Source organism: Cryptomeria japonica, chromosome 4 (genome assembly GCF_030272615.1).
Source record: "Cryptomeria japonica chromosome 4, Sugi_1.0, whole genome shotgun sequence".
In the NCBI taxonomy this organism is placed as follows: domain Eukaryota; kingdom Viridiplantae; phylum Streptophyta; class Pinopsida; order Cupressales; family Cupressaceae; genus Cryptomeria; species Cryptomeria japonica.
Window position 1 is genome coordinate 36241545 of NC_081408.1, and position 19157 is coordinate 36260701.

The 19157-nt window shown below is 37.6% G+C and overlaps 1 protein-coding gene across 1 annotated transcript in view; it reads right to left on the reverse strand.

Moving 5' to 3' along the window:
- LOC131047828 (proteasome subunit alpha type-1-B) overlaps positions 1-19157 on the reverse strand; it is a 45412-nt gene continuing 26255 nt past the window's right edge. The window contains exon 2 of the mRNA XM_057981613.2: positions 1-728. Coding sequence (XP_057837596.2) covers positions 270-728 — 459 coding nt within the window. The 3' untranslated portion in view covers positions 1-269. The remainder of the gene's footprint in view (positions 729-19157) is intronic.

Consider the following 19157-nt stretch of genomic DNA (forward strand, 5'->3'; position numbering starts at 1 on the left):
GAACCAATAAGTCAACAGTAATTTCTAAATTTCATAGAGATAACTACAAACTAGAATGTCATTTACATTAATTGAAAAAAAAAAAAGAAGCCTTTTAGTTTCTTGTAGCTTTTTGCATGGTTACAAACAGTATCAACTACAACAGAAAAAAATAACAAAAATCGTGTATCAAAAGCTGAACCTTGGGAGAAAATTTGCTTTGATGATTTTGGGGACACCTGCCTCACATTCTCAAAAGCAGAAAGTCAACCAAAATATTATTCCTAAGATTAGGTCTCCATAGGAGCTACACCTTGGTCTGTATCGTCTTGTGTAGCACCTTGTTCACCTTCAACTGGAGCAGCATCAGTTGGAATTTCATCTTTCTTATCCTCTAACAAATCAATGATGTCCTGGACTGTTTTCTGATCAAGAATAGTGAATGCCTCTCCAATTCCCACAATGGCAACATTACAGTTAGCACCATTAAGTTTGCCTTCTTGCAAGCATTCCTTGACTGACATTATACCATGTCGAATAAGTTCATCACGTGAGCACTCTGGAAATGTCTCGAATTTTCTTTCCAAGTAAGTTTTCCCTGCTTGGGAGCGAGCACCAATGGCATATGCTTGATATTCAAAATAATTTCCAGAAGGGCAGTTCTGGTAAAGGTGAGGTCCTGTCTCATCTAATCCAGCAACAAGCAGGCCCACACCATATGGCCTTTTCCAAGATCGCTGAGTGCATACCTGCCAAGAAATGTAATATAATAAAATCTTGCTCTTGCTAAATTTAAAGATTGCTTATAAATAAAATCTTGCTCTTGCTAAATTTAAAAATTGCTCATATGGGATTATAGTTCAGTGCATTGGGAATACCGGAATACCAATAATGCCCCATAAAGAGCCCATATCGGATGGCCATACAAAATAAATGGAGTACTAAATGTTCTGAATAAAAGCCTTATTAACAAATAATCCTCTGGACAAGGTAGCACTTCAAATATCACCAGATGCAACTAACATGCCTCTATGAGAATTTTCCCAAAGTATATCTTGGGTTATCTTGTGATGTCTTTGATCTTTGCATATGGTTATTCTGTATACTTGTATGCATGTTTTTCTCTCATGTGATTATGTAGGAAATCGATTGATCATCCTGGTTGATTTTCCTAACACAACAATCATCCTAATTGTGTTGTCTGCATATGGCTTAGGGTGAAACTCTCTCTAGCTTTGCCTCAGCTTTTCTTGAGGCATGTCTACCATAAAAAAGACATAAATCCCCCTTTACACATAGAAAACTTCGAAGATCTCCAACCATTTAAAAGGCTCACAAATGATACAAAAACAGAAATAAGGCATGATATGGAGCCTAGAGTGGTTTGCTTAAACATTTTGAAGGATCAATGTCTAAACAACTAAAAGATGGGGTTGGTCATTCTTTAGGGACAGTTCTATAACTTTCATTTCATTTTCAACCTACAGATCATGGACCAAGACAAAGTTCTGGCATGCCACAGTCAATTTAATCAAGGACCAACCTTTCGCTTAAAACAAAGAGAGAAATGAGATGAATATCGTTGGACTAGAGACACTGGTACATGGCTTTGAAATTAATACTGGAACATAGACGATGTCATTCTATTCAATGTTGTTCAAATATCAAATCTCTCATCCCCACAAAATTCAAAGAGATAATCTGGAATAACAACAAAATTTATAAAACAAATATTATAATAATCCTAATTTTACCAATCAAATTACTTTTCCAGGATTGTTAACTTAAAGAATAGACTAATGCTTGAGCTATAAATACCTTAGACCAAACAAATTTGTACAAAAATTTATATTAAGGATAAATGCCATTTCCTTTCAACATGCTCATCACTGAATAATGTGAGATGTAACTTCACTCAATTTCACAACTCGTTGAATAGCTAGGACCTCTTCACTTACAAGCATCAAAAGTAAAAACAACCTAGTAATTTCATTTTCAACATGTTCAAACAAAGATATGATCATAATGAATATTTAGTCTCCTCATTTCATCCAAAAAATTTTGAACGGTTGCTATCATATTTTTTTTTTCAGGACACTTCATAGTCAAACACTGGTACCAAAGAATAACGAGAAAGTGTTGAATTGCACCATAACAATTTCAGGGATAAGAGACACAGAGGACAAAGAGGAAGGTCACATTTCAACACACTGTAAATACCATATTCACTGAGAGAACACCTTGAAAACTATAAAACTTTGCAGGCATACTTCTTAATATGATTATTTTTTTTAAATAGTGATTTGTCAGAAATAAATGTGTAACAACTGTGAATCACCTGTAGACTGTAATTAATCTGTAAATGGTAAGCCTACGGATCCGTTTCTACTTTCAATGGGTAGAGATCACAGATTTATCTTAGCTTTGCATGGTCTTGGTTTTGGTGGTTATGAATATGTTGCAGAAGAACACATGCCCATCTTTCATGTCCCCTCTTTTCCAACAAATTCATTATTAAAATTATTATTAATAAAATAAAAGTGTTTTTTCAACACTGTCATAACCCCTCTTTGGGACATAGGATTAAAAGATGTAACTATTCAACAAGATATAAGATGGCAATTAAGATCTCTTCCATCACGGCATCGGGGGATAGTTACAGCTCGGGTAAAGAATTCTAACAGCGACTTCGTATTAAATGTAGCAAATACCCCAGAAGATTCATGGTAATGTGACTACAACAGGAATAGTTTGTATATCATTGATAAGCAGTAATTAAAGACCACTGCACATTAAATAGGCAATCAGCATATGCAGCGAATCTTATAATGATTAAAAAATAATCACTGAGAAGGTGGTAATATCGTTAACAACAATTCATATTAAGGAGCAAGCCTGAAACAATAAAGAAGAGCATGACTTGATCAACCAAGTAATTCCATGAGCAGCGATTAAGATAATTAAGATTACCTTTGGCATCGGTTTATAAAAAAGGGTGCAAATGCTAAGGAGGGGCAAGTCAGTAATTAAAGGATAATAAACAGTAACAAAGATGTGTATAAGTTAACAATTATGTCTATTAATAAACATAGAGATATGACTCCTCAAATGAAGTGAGGTGACCCTTATGGAAATTAAAGATATAAAATAGAATGAGAGACATGTGGAAAGGGGAAGGATGTATCTTTCTTATCCAAGTCTGAGTGCCCAAGTAGAGCAGGAGAAATACCAAGCTTGGATGCATGAGGAAAAATATATAAAAAAAAAGGGAATATATTTGGGAGAGTGGGTTGTAAGTGTATTAGAAGAAGATAGTTGGAATACATTCATTACATAAAAGATTAATTGAAAAGTGTATATGATAAGCAGATTACAAGGAGGACATTGTGATCTCTATAAATCAGACTTGTGACCAGATCTATAGTAGTCTCAAAGGTGATATAAAGAACATCATTGCGAAGAGAATTGTGTGGGAGACTTATAGTCATTTCATAACATTGGAAGATCAAGTTGAAAGGGAGAACTATAGCATTTGTTGTTGAGAATCTATTTTATTATGACTCCAATCTGAGGGCTCAGTTGGGCAGCAGCAATGTCATATATCTCAAGGTTACAAATCAGAGAAAATTGTCAAGATAAGTTCCATCCTCCAAACTAATCTTAGAATTTTAAGTTAATTATTATAATGAAATGTATTCAGTTTAGTTAGAATTATTTTATTAATATATTTTAACACACACTTTAAGTTAGAATTGTTGTCTTGGGACTAAATTAGGGTAAATCCCAAAAGGGGGCATTACAAGTGGTATCAGAGCAATGATCTTGCCATCCTGTAGGATAAGATTGAATCAACGAATTATTCTAGTCAATGAACAGAGGCAAGTACCATGACCGATAAGTAACGAGGGTTCTATCTCGTAAGATGAATTTAAAATATATTATTATCAGCCAAATAGATATTGAATGGGTATGACTTCAGAGTAATTCAAATTAGAATAGTGGATAACTAGGCATATCCATATGGCATTTAAAATACTTAATATATATATATATATGACGAAAAAAAAAAAATATATATATATATATATATATAATATATATAAGCTGGCATTTAAATTGAGAATAAATTAATCATAAATTCCATATGGACCATTAGTGAGGAAATGGGGTAGAGCAATGAGGTCAGCAGATGTTAGGCCTCTGTCAGGTACATCACCCGCTATGGCGACTGCAGGTCTGCCATTAGTGAGGCCAAGGGGGAGTAAACCGCTCTTGGGCCTGATAAGCGCTACGGGCGTCTCGTTGCGTCTAAATCCTTTGATCTCACTGAGGAAGTGAATACAGAGAAGGCTAATGCATACACAAATATTTATTGAAATTACAAGTCAGTCTTGAATTGCATTATTAATGTGATTTTTAAGATCACAAGGACTAGTCCCATAAAGAAACCATGGATTAATTATTAAGTAATGATGAATGGATAAATTACATACCCAAACCCAATAAGATACAAGGGAATAGGGCCATGGGATAGCAGGAACTAGGCCTCTGTCAGGTAGGCAACCCACTGTGGATGACCAAAAATCTCCCACAAGTTGGGCCAAGGGGGAGTGTACCGCTCTTGGGCCTGATAATCGCTACGGGCATCCTATTGCACCTACTTCTCCTTGGTCTCACTAGGGAATGAGTATGGAATTATCTCATTGATAACAGTATAATCTTAAAGAAATTGACTAATAATAGATGCATACTTCACATTCACCACTAGTGTGGGAGAGAGATAGAGCAATGAGGTCAGCAGAAACTAGGCCTCTGTCAGGTAGGCAACCCGCTGTGGATGACTGAAAGTCTGCCATCAGTTGGGCCAAGGGGGAGTGTACCGCTCTTGGGCCTGATAAGCACTACGGGCGTCTCGTTGTGTCTAAATCTTTTCTCTTTCATTAATGGCGAATAGGGAGTTAAGCATAGTCCATTAATTAATACTTGAGGAAAGTATCCAAACATTGTGCTATCTATCCTCTTTGTCGATATGGCTAATCAGACTCATTATATTTACTCCATTTGAAATTCTTAAATACTCTACCTGAGGTCACAAACTAGATTGAATGTTTATGTTTTTACATCGAGCTGGTGTTGATTTGTGTTCCTACTCATAACAAGAAAGAAATTTCACAATGTGTGTATTCACATGTATACTCCGTGTTTGCATATATGTATGCTTCGTGTTTTCCATGTGTATGCTCTGTGCCTTCCACGTGCATGCTTCGTGTTTCCCATGTATATGCTCGGTGTTGTTTAACTCATGTTGGTAGATGGTTTAGTTGAGGAAATTAAAATAAACATTTGCTTGAGGACAGCAAATTCGGGAAGGGCAGACTGTCATAACCCCTCTTTGGGACATAGGATTAAAAGATGTAACTATTCAACAAGATATAAGATGGCAATTAAGATCTCTTCCATCACGGCATCGGGGGATAGTTACAGATTGGGTAAAGAATTCTAACAGCGACTTCGTATTAAATGTAGCAAATACCCCAGAAGATTCATGGTAATGTGACTACAACAGGAATAGTTTGTATATCATTGATAAGCAGTAATTAAAGACCACTGCACATTAAATAGGCAATCAGCATATGCAGCAAATCTTATAACGATTAAAAAATAACCACTGAGAAGGTGGTAATATCGTTAACAACAATTCATATTAAGGAGCAAGCCTGAAACAATAAAGAAGAGCATGACTTGATCAACCAAGTAATTCCATGAGCAGCGATTAAGATAATTAAGATTACCTTTGGCATCGGTTTATAAAAAAGGGTGCAAATGCTAAGGAGGGGCAAGTCAGTAATTAAAGGATAATAAACAGTAACAAAGATGTGTATAAGTTAACAATTATGTTTATTAATAAACAAAGAGATATGACTCCTCAAATGAAGTGAGGTGACCCTTATGGAAATTAAAGATATAAAATAGAATGAGAGACATGTGGAAAGGGGAAGGATGTATCTTTCTTATCCAAGTCTGAGTGCCCAAGTAGAGCAGGAGAAATACCAAGCTTGGATGCATGAGGAAAAATATATGAAAAAAAGGGAATATATTTGGGAGAGTGGGTTGTAAGTGTATTAGAAGAAGATAGTTGGAATACATTCATTACGTAAAAGATTAATTGAGAAGTGTATATGATAAGCAGATTACAAGGAGGACATTGTGATCTCTATAAATCAGACTTGTGACCAGATCTATAGTAGTCTCAAAGGTGATATAAAGAACATCTTTGCAAAGAGAATTGTGTGGGAGACTTAAAGTAATTTCATAACATTGGAAGATCAAGTTGAAAGGGAGAACTATAGCATAAGTTGTTGAGAATCTATTTTATTATGACTCCAATCTGAGGGCTCAGTTGGGCAGCAGCAATGTCATATATCTCAAGGTTACAAATCAGAGAAAATTGTCAAGATAAGTTCCATCCTCCAAACTAATCTTAGAATTTTAAGTTAATTATTATAATGAAATGTATTCAGTTTAGTTAGAATTATTTTATTAATATATTTTAACACTCACTTTAAGTTAGAATTGTTGTCTTGGGACTAAATTAGGGTAAATCCCAAAAGGGGACATTACAAACACTATAATTACATATAATAATAATTAAACATTAAAACATAAATTTAAATTATAATGGGGCAATTTAAAATCTTGGTGCCCAGATTCAGGTCCCATGGGTTCAAAATGGTGGAGAGATGTATCTTCAAATTTGCTAGCTCATTTGCATTATCGGGTTTTGATTTCACAATTTCATTTTTGAGTTCAAGTGCTCAAGCTTTCAATGAGGAAACTCCTTGACAGCAAACCAGAGGTTAGGACAAAAATCCTTTCCTCTCATTGGGCAGCTCCACTCAGGTGCTGCAAGTGTGCTAAATCAATAAATTTGATGTCTTTTCAGGTCAGCTGGGGCAAATTTAAGTATTGATGCCTGCCATTACCTATTAGTGTGTTGAATAAACAAAATTTAGCATCGAGCACTACACTGGGCCCTAAATTGCAGACCCTACCTGGTAATTTAAGGCACTGCAAGAAGTGAAATTGCTATTACCAGAGCCACAAGGAGAAAGCTAGATGACTTAGGCAGGCTGCCAACCATGCAGTGATCAATAGGGAGGGAGCTTTACTCCATTGTGGAAAGTGAAACTGAATCAAACCATTCAGCCACTCAGAATTGCAGGTCAGAACTGTTATACTGCCAGGCTGCATCCAGAAGATCATCAACTCAGATCTGATTGTCCTGGGCAGTGCAATTAGGAAACCTGTGATTCATTTTGTCAATCTACATCTTGATGAGTAGCTTAGACTCTTACAGTCTGAAATTCTGTTTTGCAAACTATGAATATATGAACAGCAGTATCACTGTATTCAGATCCAAAATTGATATATGATTCAAACTATATATTAGTTTTATCTACCATTTACTGTGTTCAAAGTGTGACTTTACTGTTTTTCAAGGATTGAACTCAATAAATAATCCCAATAGTGTATATCCATACAAGGGATATTTCACCATCTGTCATGTCCCCTTTTCCAAAAATAGCACTTACTAAAAATGGTAAGTTCTCACTGTCCAAAATACTAAGTCAGAAGTAATGAGACATTGAAAAATATCATTTATGTAATATTAATATTGTCCTTGTGCAATTTTCATCCCTCGTCCATATAAATATTAAATTTATTATTTACCAGCATAAGTGGGAAAATGGAATATGGAGAGCATCTTCTGGAGCTATTTCACCTATCAAACATTTGTACCGTTTTGGCAGAATGCATTGATGACTATGGCAATGTTATGACAGCTGTCATAGTCTATTCCAGGCAACCATTTTGGAGAATCTCATAAATGGCATTGGATTTTGTATAACCAAGTGTGTTTAATTATGAGTTAGAAATCAATATGGCAGGTGTAAGAATGATTTCCTTGCATGCAGGGTGTCATGGTGGAAGCTACACTCTATTTTAAGCCAAGAATCCGTCGTTTATGACAATTCTTAATGGGGCATATTTTGAGAGGAAATATTAAAAATTATTGTAAATTAATATTTATTTTAGCCTCTTGGGATTGTGAGAATTGATGCCCAACATTTGTACATGTCCAAAAACTTTTACCATTGATATCTTTTGGAAATTTATTTTCTAAACCACTTTGTATTCAGTTTATCTTTAGTGGCTAGTAAATTACTGAAGATGGAGGCTTGTGGACAGGATGCCCATTGGTTTCAGGTGATCCAAGAATGGGAGGCGTTGGATTACAGTGAGTAATCTCATCCATACACTTGTGCAGAAAGAATTAGCAATTTCCGCAGTTTTGGCTGGATTGCTTGCAAGTTGTTCCAGTTGCAGTTTTGGCCTTTCAGTTGAGTTTCTAGTGTGTTGTGGGTGTCTTGGACATGGTAGAAAGTGTAATAATTGTTATTTGTTGTACATGATCATATTAGAGGCTGGAGCATTTTATAGTTCTTTGAGGTTCTGTTTGGCAGTGCAGCAATAGAGTTTGCAGTGGGTTATGTAAGTTGCATTTTCAGGAGTGGTTTGTTAAAACCAAATTCTCAGATTTGTTCCATTTTTAATGTTGGATTTTTTCTATGTCATGCCCAATCTTAAACCCTAGTGGCAGCCTTCACAATCCCTGGGTACAGCACTTAGAAACCCTAGCAAAACCCTTGTTGCCCCTTAATACAATGAAGCACTGGCAAATAAATGAATGCATGGACTGACCTGGTTTAATTTCTTCAAGAATCCGACCTGGAGTTTTATTAAGACAAATGCAAGGGCGATCATTATATGATTAAGGCCGACCTGACTAGGATATTGGCAGCATCGGCCGACTACGAAAAAATTATAAATATTCAAATAATGAAGGCCGACTAAGTCTTGAAAAGCTGTGACTCTTGCAAAGGGGCACGACTTTTCCAAATGGGAGATATAAATGAAAGAACAATTCATCCAAGGAAATCATGCAGGAAGGATCTATGGAATGAGAACTCTGGGTCTGAGTTTTCAATCGGATAAGAGTTTCTGAATCTGAACTCAAATCCATGAAGGATCAATCCAATAAATGGGAAGCAGCATTTAATCTGAATTCAGATATTGAGCCGATAAAGAGCAGAGTCTTAGTTTAGATAAGTAGCCTAAATTTATGAAATTTATGTAAGGTAAAAAGAAATATAAGATGAGAATCATATGAGGTCAGACATTCACATATTCAGGAAATTGTCTTATTTATGAGAATTCACAATTTTCTGAATATATGAAAGAAGCAATCAACAACCATCAAGCAAACATTGGGAAAGAACAATCAATGCAGATCTGAAATTATATTAAGTAACCATCATCGAAGAAGATCAATCAGCACTCAACAAACTCAGAAATAACATAAATATATATCACACAGCAGTTGCATAACTAGCAGCTATTGTGGTATGAATATAACACATTGTCATATGATTTAGATAAGAAGTATGAATGTTTGCAGAGATTATATTGCTTCAACCATATGATTAATAATAGGAATGCATGATTAATGTAGATAAGATTCCTTTAAGCTTATAGCCAATCCATCATCCCGTTATGGTAGGGTGGTAGGAAATATGAGGAGGGCAAGTAGCAAAAGCTCCATTCATGTTATATCCCTCTTTTAAATAAAGGTTGCTAAATAATAATGCAATTGTGTTCATTATATCATTACTTGCATATGTAGATGTGTAATCTTTAATTGAGTTGTACTATGGATTTGAAATGATTGATTCTGACAATGTTATTTATATATGTCAATAATATGAAGGTAATGTTGATGGAGTTTTGATGCACTATCGAACACAGAATAAAATACCAATGGTACTCTATCCTCTCTTGATAAAAAGACTCTCAAATGCTGAAGATCTGCGAAGGATCACTTGAGATGACTCCAAGGTTCTCTTATGTTAGGTCTTAACATGTTGGATAGCTTCAATGGTGTTGATGTGATTTGATGTACCTTTGAGGGGACTTACGTTGAACACTTGAATGCTTCAATGATTGCTGGAACGTGGGATATCACTTGACTTGATTTTAAAAAAAGGAAAAAGGATAAGGTTTAGGAAGGCTATTCTAACTCTAGGAATGTAGGAGCAATGAATGATCTTTGATGAAATTCTAACTAAGTCTTGCTTCGACATGCAGCAAACATCTCTACAAGGCTAGTGAGATCTTCTAAGGATAGCTTTATGATTTTCAAATCATCACTACATGTTAAGTTTTATGATCAGATTAGATAGACAGTAAATCAAATACAACTACCCAAAGTTTATCCTGGGAAAACCTTCCTCTTGAAGGTGAAGAAACCGAGCAACAATATTTCTTATATCATTTATCAATTACAATATGTCTTTACAATGAACTTGTATCACTCCTAGCATAAAACAATTTATTGAACACTTTTGTTCAATGTATACAATCTGCTGTAAGCATACAATTACTATAGATGTTTATTAGACTGCTGGAGATGAATGTCAAACTGCTGTAGATAAATATCATGAACTGCTGTCAATAAATACCACGAACTGTTGTAATGAATAATATGATCTGCTTGATGATCACCACGAGTTACCAACTGAGATGTAATGCATTGATCAGTATAGCCATCCTCAACACGACTTTTACCAAAAGTCGGCCTTAACCAACATGTCTTTATTCATTTAGACATCGGTTAGCATGACTCTTCACAATCACGTCTTATGCCAAGGGTCACGTCTTATGCCAAGGGTGATCATAGTATTTATTAATAAGACCTTTTAATACGACTAGCGGAAATCATAATAAATCGGGCATATAAAATGTGTAAGGCCGATTCGGCCCTTCACGCATTTGAGAAAACAATCGGCCCTAAGAAGTCCGACCGACGCTAAACATCAACACTCCCTCTTAGCTAGGGAAGAATCCTTCTCGACATTTGTGTTGCATAGTTATGTCCATCATGGCTATTCCCATAGGTTGAGTATAAATAAATGCTAAGTCATGAAGTCTCTCACATGGCATTCACCATACCTACTCGTAGAGAGTGAATCCACCATACCTACTCGCAGAGGGTGGAACAAGGGCTGGATCCTCAAACTTCTCTCCCAGAGAAGAATGCATAACAAGGGCTAATACCTCAAACTTCTCTCACAGAGAAGAATGCATGACAAGGGCTAATACCTCAAACTTCTCTCACAAAGAAGAATGCATGACAAGGGCTTGCACCTCAAACTTCTCTCACGGAGAAGAATGCATTATAATACATATCAAGAGATTACTGATGCTGAGACTCCCTCTCAGCAAGAGCTTCATTTTCCACAATTCCAATCTTGTCTCGAAAATGCACAAATTTCACTTTCGCAGGAGGCTTGGTGAAAATGTCAGCCGTCTATTCCTCAGTACAAATGTATCTCAACTGAACAGCATTCCTTTGTACCATATCTCTAATATAGTGGTACTGAATCTCTACATGCTTCGTTCTATCATGAAATACTGGATTAAATGAAAGCTTTACACAACTTTGGTTATCACAATGTATGATGGTAGGCTCCAATGATTGACCAAACAATCCTGCAAGGAGCTTACGAAACCACACTACTTCGCGAGTTGCTACACATGCTGCAATATTCTGCCTCTGTAGTGCTCAAAGCTACTGAAGACTGCTTCCTACTACACCATGAAATCATAGCAGATCCCAAGCTGAAACAACAACCAGAAGTGCTCTTTCGATCGATAACACTCCCTGCCCAATCAAGATCAGAATATCCTTCAAGAATCGGGTCCATACTAGAAGAGTATTTCAAACCATATCCAACTGTACCACGCAAATATCTCAAGATATGCTTGGCTGCAACTAGATGTATCTGTCTAGGTTCACTCATGAACTGGCTAAGTGCACTTACTGCATAGCAATATCTGGTGTAGTGTCCACTAGATCTGAACTAGCTGCAACTTCCCTTAATTTCTTCAAGTTAGTTTCCATTGGTGTGGACATAGATTTACAATCTGTCATTCCAAATCCCTTCAAGATATCGATGGTGTATTTTCCTTGACTTAGGATAATCCCATTGGGCCTCTGCCACACCTCCAACCCTAGAAAGAATTGCATAAGTCCTAAGTCCTTCATCTCAAATTCGGAAGTCAACTCCTTACATCTATCAATGAGATGATCTTCTCCAGTAACAAATAGGTCAACGATATAAAGTACCAAGATCAACATATCACCATTGAATACCTTGAAGTAAAGGTTTGGATCAGCAACATTTTTGCAGAAACCCAAACCCACTAAGTATCTGTCAATTCTTTCATACCAAGCCCGAGGAGCCTATTTAAGGCAATATAGGGCTTTTTTCAATTTACACACATGAGACTCTTTCCCATGAATCATGAACCCCTCAAGTTGCTCGATGTAGACTTCTTCTTCAATCACACCATTGAGAAAGGCAGTCTTCACATCCATCTAATGCAACTTCCATCCCTTAGTTGCTGCAATGGCAATGATGGTTCTAATGGAAGTATAGCGAGCAACAGGAGCAAATGTTTCTTCGTAATCTATTCCCTCTTGTTGAGAGAAACCATGAGCCACAAATCTAGCCTTGTACTTTTCAATGATGCCACCAGCTACATGTTTTATCTTGTACAACCACTTGGAAGATATAGTAGACTTCCCTTTTGGTCTAGGCACAATATCCCACACATTGTTCTTGAGAATGGATTGATACTCCTCATCCATTGCATCTTTCCAAACTTGTTGTTTTGCGGCTTCCCCTACACTAGAAGGTATAGACTCAATAAGATTACACATCAATGCAACATAACCAGAAAATCTTTGTGGTCTTTTGCTTTCCCTAAATGTGCCTCTAGGAGTAGCAAATTGTTCTGCTTCCTGCATAGTGTTTCGCGCCCAAAGAGGTCTCTTTCGAGACACAACAATATCTCTAGGCCCATCAGGGGGATCCAATGGTTCAATTGGATCATTATTCATATCAGGTTTTGTAGTCTCCCTCTGAATCTCAGGAGCATGATCAACATCCATGTCTTGAGGAGTCTCATCATCTATCTCCATGCATGAGCCCTTTGATTTCCTGAATGCAACAACTTCCTCAAATGTGACGTCCCTGCTAAGCTCTATTTGCTTCTGTCCAGGAATGTAAATACGGTAGGCTTTGGAGGTTTCACTGTAGCCTACAAATATTCCTCTCTTGCTAGAAGGCTCCAACTTGGTTCTCTTGTCCTTGGGAATATGAACATACACAAGACAACCAAATATTCTCAAGTCGCTGATATCAGGCTTGATACCTGAGAAGGCTTCTTCAAGAGTCATATTTTGTAATATCCGATGGGGACATCTATTCTAAACATACACTGCTGTTCTAGAGGCTTCTGCCCATAGAAAAATTTGAAGGTCTTGATCATGAATCATATCTTTTGCAGCTTCAACTATAGATATGTTCTTCCTTTCAGCAAACTCTTTTTGTTGGGGGTTGTAAGGAACATAGAACTCCCTCTTGATCCTTGCCTCAATACAGAAATCACGAAAGCTACCCAAGGTGTACTCACCTCCATTATCAGACCTTAAAATTTTAATTTTCTTTCCAGATAAATTTTCTACAAGAGCTTTAAACTCTTTAAACCTACCTAGGACTTCATCAGACTCTTTAGACCTTAAGAAATAAATCCAAGTCTTCCTAAAGTAGTTCTTCCTAGAGTAGTCATCTATAAAAGTTACATAATACAAACATCCACTTAAGGATGGAATTGACATTGGACCACATAAATCTGAATGTACAAGATCTAGTATTTTTTTAGACCTACTTTCACAGCTATGAAAAGGACTTCTAATATTTTTGCCCATAGCACAACCATTACAAGTACCATCATTTACATGAATAAGTTTAGGAATACCTTTTACCATCTTCTCCAAAGATGGAAGAGCCATGAAGTGAAAATGTCCAAGTCTTTTGTGCCACAGTTCGTTGGAACTGGAAGAATCATTAATAAGAGCTTGAACTGGTAGAGTGGAGAGTTTGTATAAAACTCTCATGTCGATTTCCGATCACACGAGCAGTCTTGATGTTGGAGTTCTTGGGCCAAGCAAGAACTCTTCCTTCAGAAAATGCAATTTGATAGCCCTTATCCTCCAGGGCTGAAATAGACACAAGGTTCCTCTTGATCCCTAGTACGAACAATATGTCACTTAGGTGTAGAGAAACTCCAGATTAAAGTTTTAGAGATGTAGCACCAACTCCTCTTACAGTAGCATGCATCATCCCCAATAATGACTTGGAGATGTGACTCTTTCTCCACTAGATCAGAAAGGTGCTCCCGATGACCGGTGATATATCGAGAAGCTCCACTATCAATTAACCATGTATCACTATTCGTAGGAACATTGCTTGATAATGCTGATATGAAAAGAAAACCATTGGAGTTATCTTCAACCTCTTTCTAAGATGAGACTTCATTGATGTTTGCTCCTTGATGATTAGGTCTTGTCAAACAATCATTTGCAAACCGACCAAACTTGTCACACCTAAAACACTGGATGCGAGAGAGATCTTCCTTCCTCTTCCTAGAATCAGGTGCAGAATCCGATTTGAAATCTCAATTCTTTTTGAAGTTGCCCTTCTTCCAATACTTTCGTTTCTTGGTAGATTGAGTGGTAAGAACATGTGTATCTTCATTTTGAGAACTCTTGACGATTCCTCTGGCAATCAATCTTGATTCTTCTTGAATACAATCTGCACAGAGTCGACCAAACTTAGGTAATTTTGACCTTCCACTTATGGTTTGGATAAATGGCTCCCATGAGTGAGGCAAACCATTCAAGGCTAGAATAACAAGGTCTTTATCTATCACTTGATCACCAATCACGCATAGTTGATCTCTCAATTCTGAAATTTTCATTAAGTAGGTGATGACTAGATCTCCTTTTGCCATCTTCACTTGGTGGAGTTGTTGTCTCAAGGCAAGAGCCCTACTTACATTGTTAATCTCATATAAACCTCCAAGGTCTTGAACATATCTCTTGCAGTTGTCATCTTGGAGATGAGAGGCACCAAGTGATCCCGCACGGGGTCGATTAATATCTTCTTTGCTTTGATTGCATTCTTCTTGAATTGCAGTTTCTCCTCATGATCTTCAAGTTCGAATAAATCGTTTTCCTCTATGAATTGAAGAAGATCATTTTCTTCAAGCGCTATGAGCGCTCTAAACTTCCATGAGGTGAAGTTGGATGTGCCTTCAAGCCTATCTTCAACTTTAAGACCATTCACCATTTTCAAGACTTAGAGGTATTGCTCGATGAAGAGAGAGGAAAGAATACTTAGAAGTTGTATAGAATCTGATCACGATCTTCTTTCACCATGGCTCTGATACCATGTTAACTTTTATGATCAGATTAGATAAACAATAAATCAAATACAGCTACCCAAAGTTTATCCTGGGAAAACCTTCCTATTGAAGGTGAAAAAACCCAGCAACAATATTTCTTATATCATTTATCAATTACAATGTGTCTTTACAATGAACTTGTATCACTCCTAGCATGAAACAATTTATTGAACACTTCTGTTCAATGTATACAATCTGCTGTAAGCATACAATTACTATAGATGTTTATTAGACTGCTGGAGATGAATGTCAAACTATTGTAGATAAATATCATGAACTGTTGTCAATAAATACCACGAACTGCTGTAATGAATAATATGATCTGCTTGATGATCACCACGAGTTACCAAATGAGATGTAATGCATTGATCTATATATCCATCCTCAACACGATGAAGCAACACGACTTTTACCAAAAGTCGGCCTTAACCAACACGACTTTTACCAAAAGTCGGCCTTAACCAACACGTCTTTATTCATTTGGACATCGGTTAGCATGACTCTTCACAATCGCGTCTTATGCCAAGGGTCGCGTCTTATGCCAAGGGTGATCAGAGTATTTATTAATAAAACCTTTTAATACGACTAACGGAAATCATAATAAATCGGGCATATAAAATGTGTAAGGCCGATTCGGCCCTTCACGCATTTGAGAAAACAATCGGCCTTGAGAAGTCTGACCAATGCTAAACATCAACACTACAAACATAGACACCATCAAGTTGATGTATATCAATGAAGAAGCGATAATTGAAGTTAAGCTTAAGCTGAACGATTCCAGTTGACTATGCAAGGCACATTACCATCGGCAAGGTGTTAATAGTATGGATTTACGAAATTCGCCATTGATCATACAAATTTCTTCCATTCATCTAAAAAAAATGAAATTAGAATTGAGAAGTAGAGACCATGCAAATTGTTGAATCAACATATCAATTTCACCATATCTTCAATGAAGTTTACATGTCTTCCAACAATGTCTTGGCAACAATCTTTGCCTTCTCTTTCTACTCTACTCTAAAAACTAATTGCTCTTGAACTACTACTACTGACTACTGACTATTTTCTAACTATTAACCTTACAAATGAAGAAGTGAGGACTTTTATAGTGCTCTCATTACATTTTAGTGGCTCAGATCGATTTGAGATCAATGGCCAAGATTACATGATACAAACCCTAATTAGGGTTTGTTGAACCCATTACAAAGCATTAAATGCTTGACCAATGATACAGTTACACTTGAGAGGACACATGTCCTTAGAAAATTTGACCAATAGGTGACAAGGATAGGTACATCGAACTTTGTGCCTGTTGGCATTGTGTTGTCATTGATGTCAACCGGTATAGGATGGCAACCGGTATGGGAGATTGATGAGCAGTGTTGGCATTGATGAATACTGGAAATGGTGTCATTGATGTCCTCTAGCATAGCAGGTCACCGATAAGGGAGAGAAGGTCATCTAGCAAAATGGCCAACCATCAAGAGAGCAAGATGTTGAGATGTTGATTGTGATGAAGAGGGGGAATGTTACAAAAAGTCACATCAAAACCGGAGGTGAAGTATGTGCAGGCCACCGATATGCTGTGTGGATGTGAAACAGCAAGATTCCCACCGGATAAAGTTGCAATCACCATTTGAAGAGATGACTGATAGTGAATGTGCCCAACCGGTTCACATGTGCCTGTTTGAAGATATGCTACTCAAACAAGGAAGCCACATTGGTGCAATTCAGGATGCAGATGACAAGGGTCCACTCCCACCAGTAAGTGGAGCTTATGTCCTATTATGCATGGAATGCATCATAGTCCTCTGAGATAAGACAAAAGAGTAGAAGGCAAGTGATTGAAGGCTCCCACCGGATGAATCGCTGAAACACTAAGTTGCCTTAGGTGCATGAGATCAGAGATATGCATCGGATCAGCCAGGTAGGCAATGATAAGTTGCCGGTACAAAGAAGGAAGGATATGTTTGTCACTTTGAAAAACCAATTGATAGGAGGACCCGTCTATAGATGAAGAAGGCAAGTTTGAGCAAAAGCGGACAGATGGAGATTGGTGAAGGCTGATGACATGATGTCATCAAGGTGTTTATCAATAAGTATGTCCACCGGTAATGCTGACAAAGTGTAGATGCAAAAGATTCCCATCTGATAAAAATGTGCATGAGGTAGGTTGGCATGTGTGCTGACCGGTTTAGGTGCTCCACCGGAAGAGAAGCAAAGTGCAAGGTTGAAGGCAGACCGGTTAGGGTATAACCGGCAAGGTCTGTGAACCAGTAGATGAACCCGGTTGTGTGGTTGGTCGGTGATCTTGTCTGGACCGACATAGAAGACCTAGCAAAGGTGGATGCCGACAAAGAGGCCACGTGGAGGTGAAGTGGCATGCATGCACAGGTCGATGTGGTGTGTCGGTGAAATTGGCGACTACGAAGCTCGAGGAAGTATGGCAGAGGATTGCGGCTCGAGATCAAGGAAACAGCAAAGCTCCAGAAAAGACTGATCTTGCAGATCGAAGAGGATGAAGGAAACCGCATCAAACACGTGATCGATTAGACAAAAGGCCGAAAATCATGCTACAGACAGGAAGAGAGAAGACGTGGTTCGCAAGGTAAATAGATGGGTGATGCTCATTGATTGAGTGTTGAACATCGATCAAGGACATCATATTAGAGTGGATATGATATGTCACGATGATCAGAGATCAGATCGGATGCAAATTCAGTGCATGGCGGAAACCCTAGTGTGCCAATGTTCAAACTCGCGTTTAGGCGGGAAAATCTGGCTATAAGAGTGCAAGCCAAAGATGTTGGTGCTGCTACAGGAGAGAGGAAATCAATCAAGTGCTCAATGACAATCAAAGGAGAGACTGAGTGAGAGAGAAAATAGGGTTGAAGAGTTCAACCGACAACAGTGAGGCAACTGGTAGTTTGCCAATAAGTCTGACTGAGGAGTGCACCGGTGGTGTTGAACCGACAGAGAAGAGGCAAAGAAGATTACAGAGAAGGCAAGCTGAGAACCAGCAGGATTCAGATGATAGACATCTGACTAAGTTATCAAGACCCGTGGTGAACAACAGCAGTGTGACAGAGAGAAAAGAGAACAAGCAGAGAGTAGAACCGGCAGAGAAGAAGAGGCTGAACCAGTAAGGTTGTAGCAGAGAGTGAGTTGAAGCAGGAGATAAGCTTGTTGCAGTGAGAAGGTGAGCAGAGAACCGGCAGAGGATTGAAGAGAGGAGAACCGGTGAAGAGATTTGCAGAAGAGTTACAAAGTTCTTTTGTAACAAAGATATTACTTTTGTATCTGATATATGTTTATTGTGGATCACTGAGTTGGAGCTCGGTACAGAGGTTGGTGCTCCTTGGGTTCTGTTGATGTGTCTTTTGTACACGACCAAACACAGAATAAAATACCTGAAGGTACCTTATCCTCTCTTGAATAAAGCTTCTCTGAATGCTGAAGATCTCGCAGAAGGATCAATCAGAGTAGCTCCAAGGTTTTGATTGTAGGTTCTCTACGTGTGGATAAGCTCTTGTGGTATGATGTGATTTTGCTGGAATCACAAGGGGACTTACATTTGATGACCTGAGCGTCTGATTTACTTTGGATATCACTGGAAACGTGGGTCTTTACTGATCCTTGATTTTTAAAAAAGGGAAAAAAGGATAAGGGTTGGCGAGAAATCTAATTCTAATGCTAAGAATGTAGGAGCAATGGATGACCTTTGATGAAACTCTAACTAAGTCTTG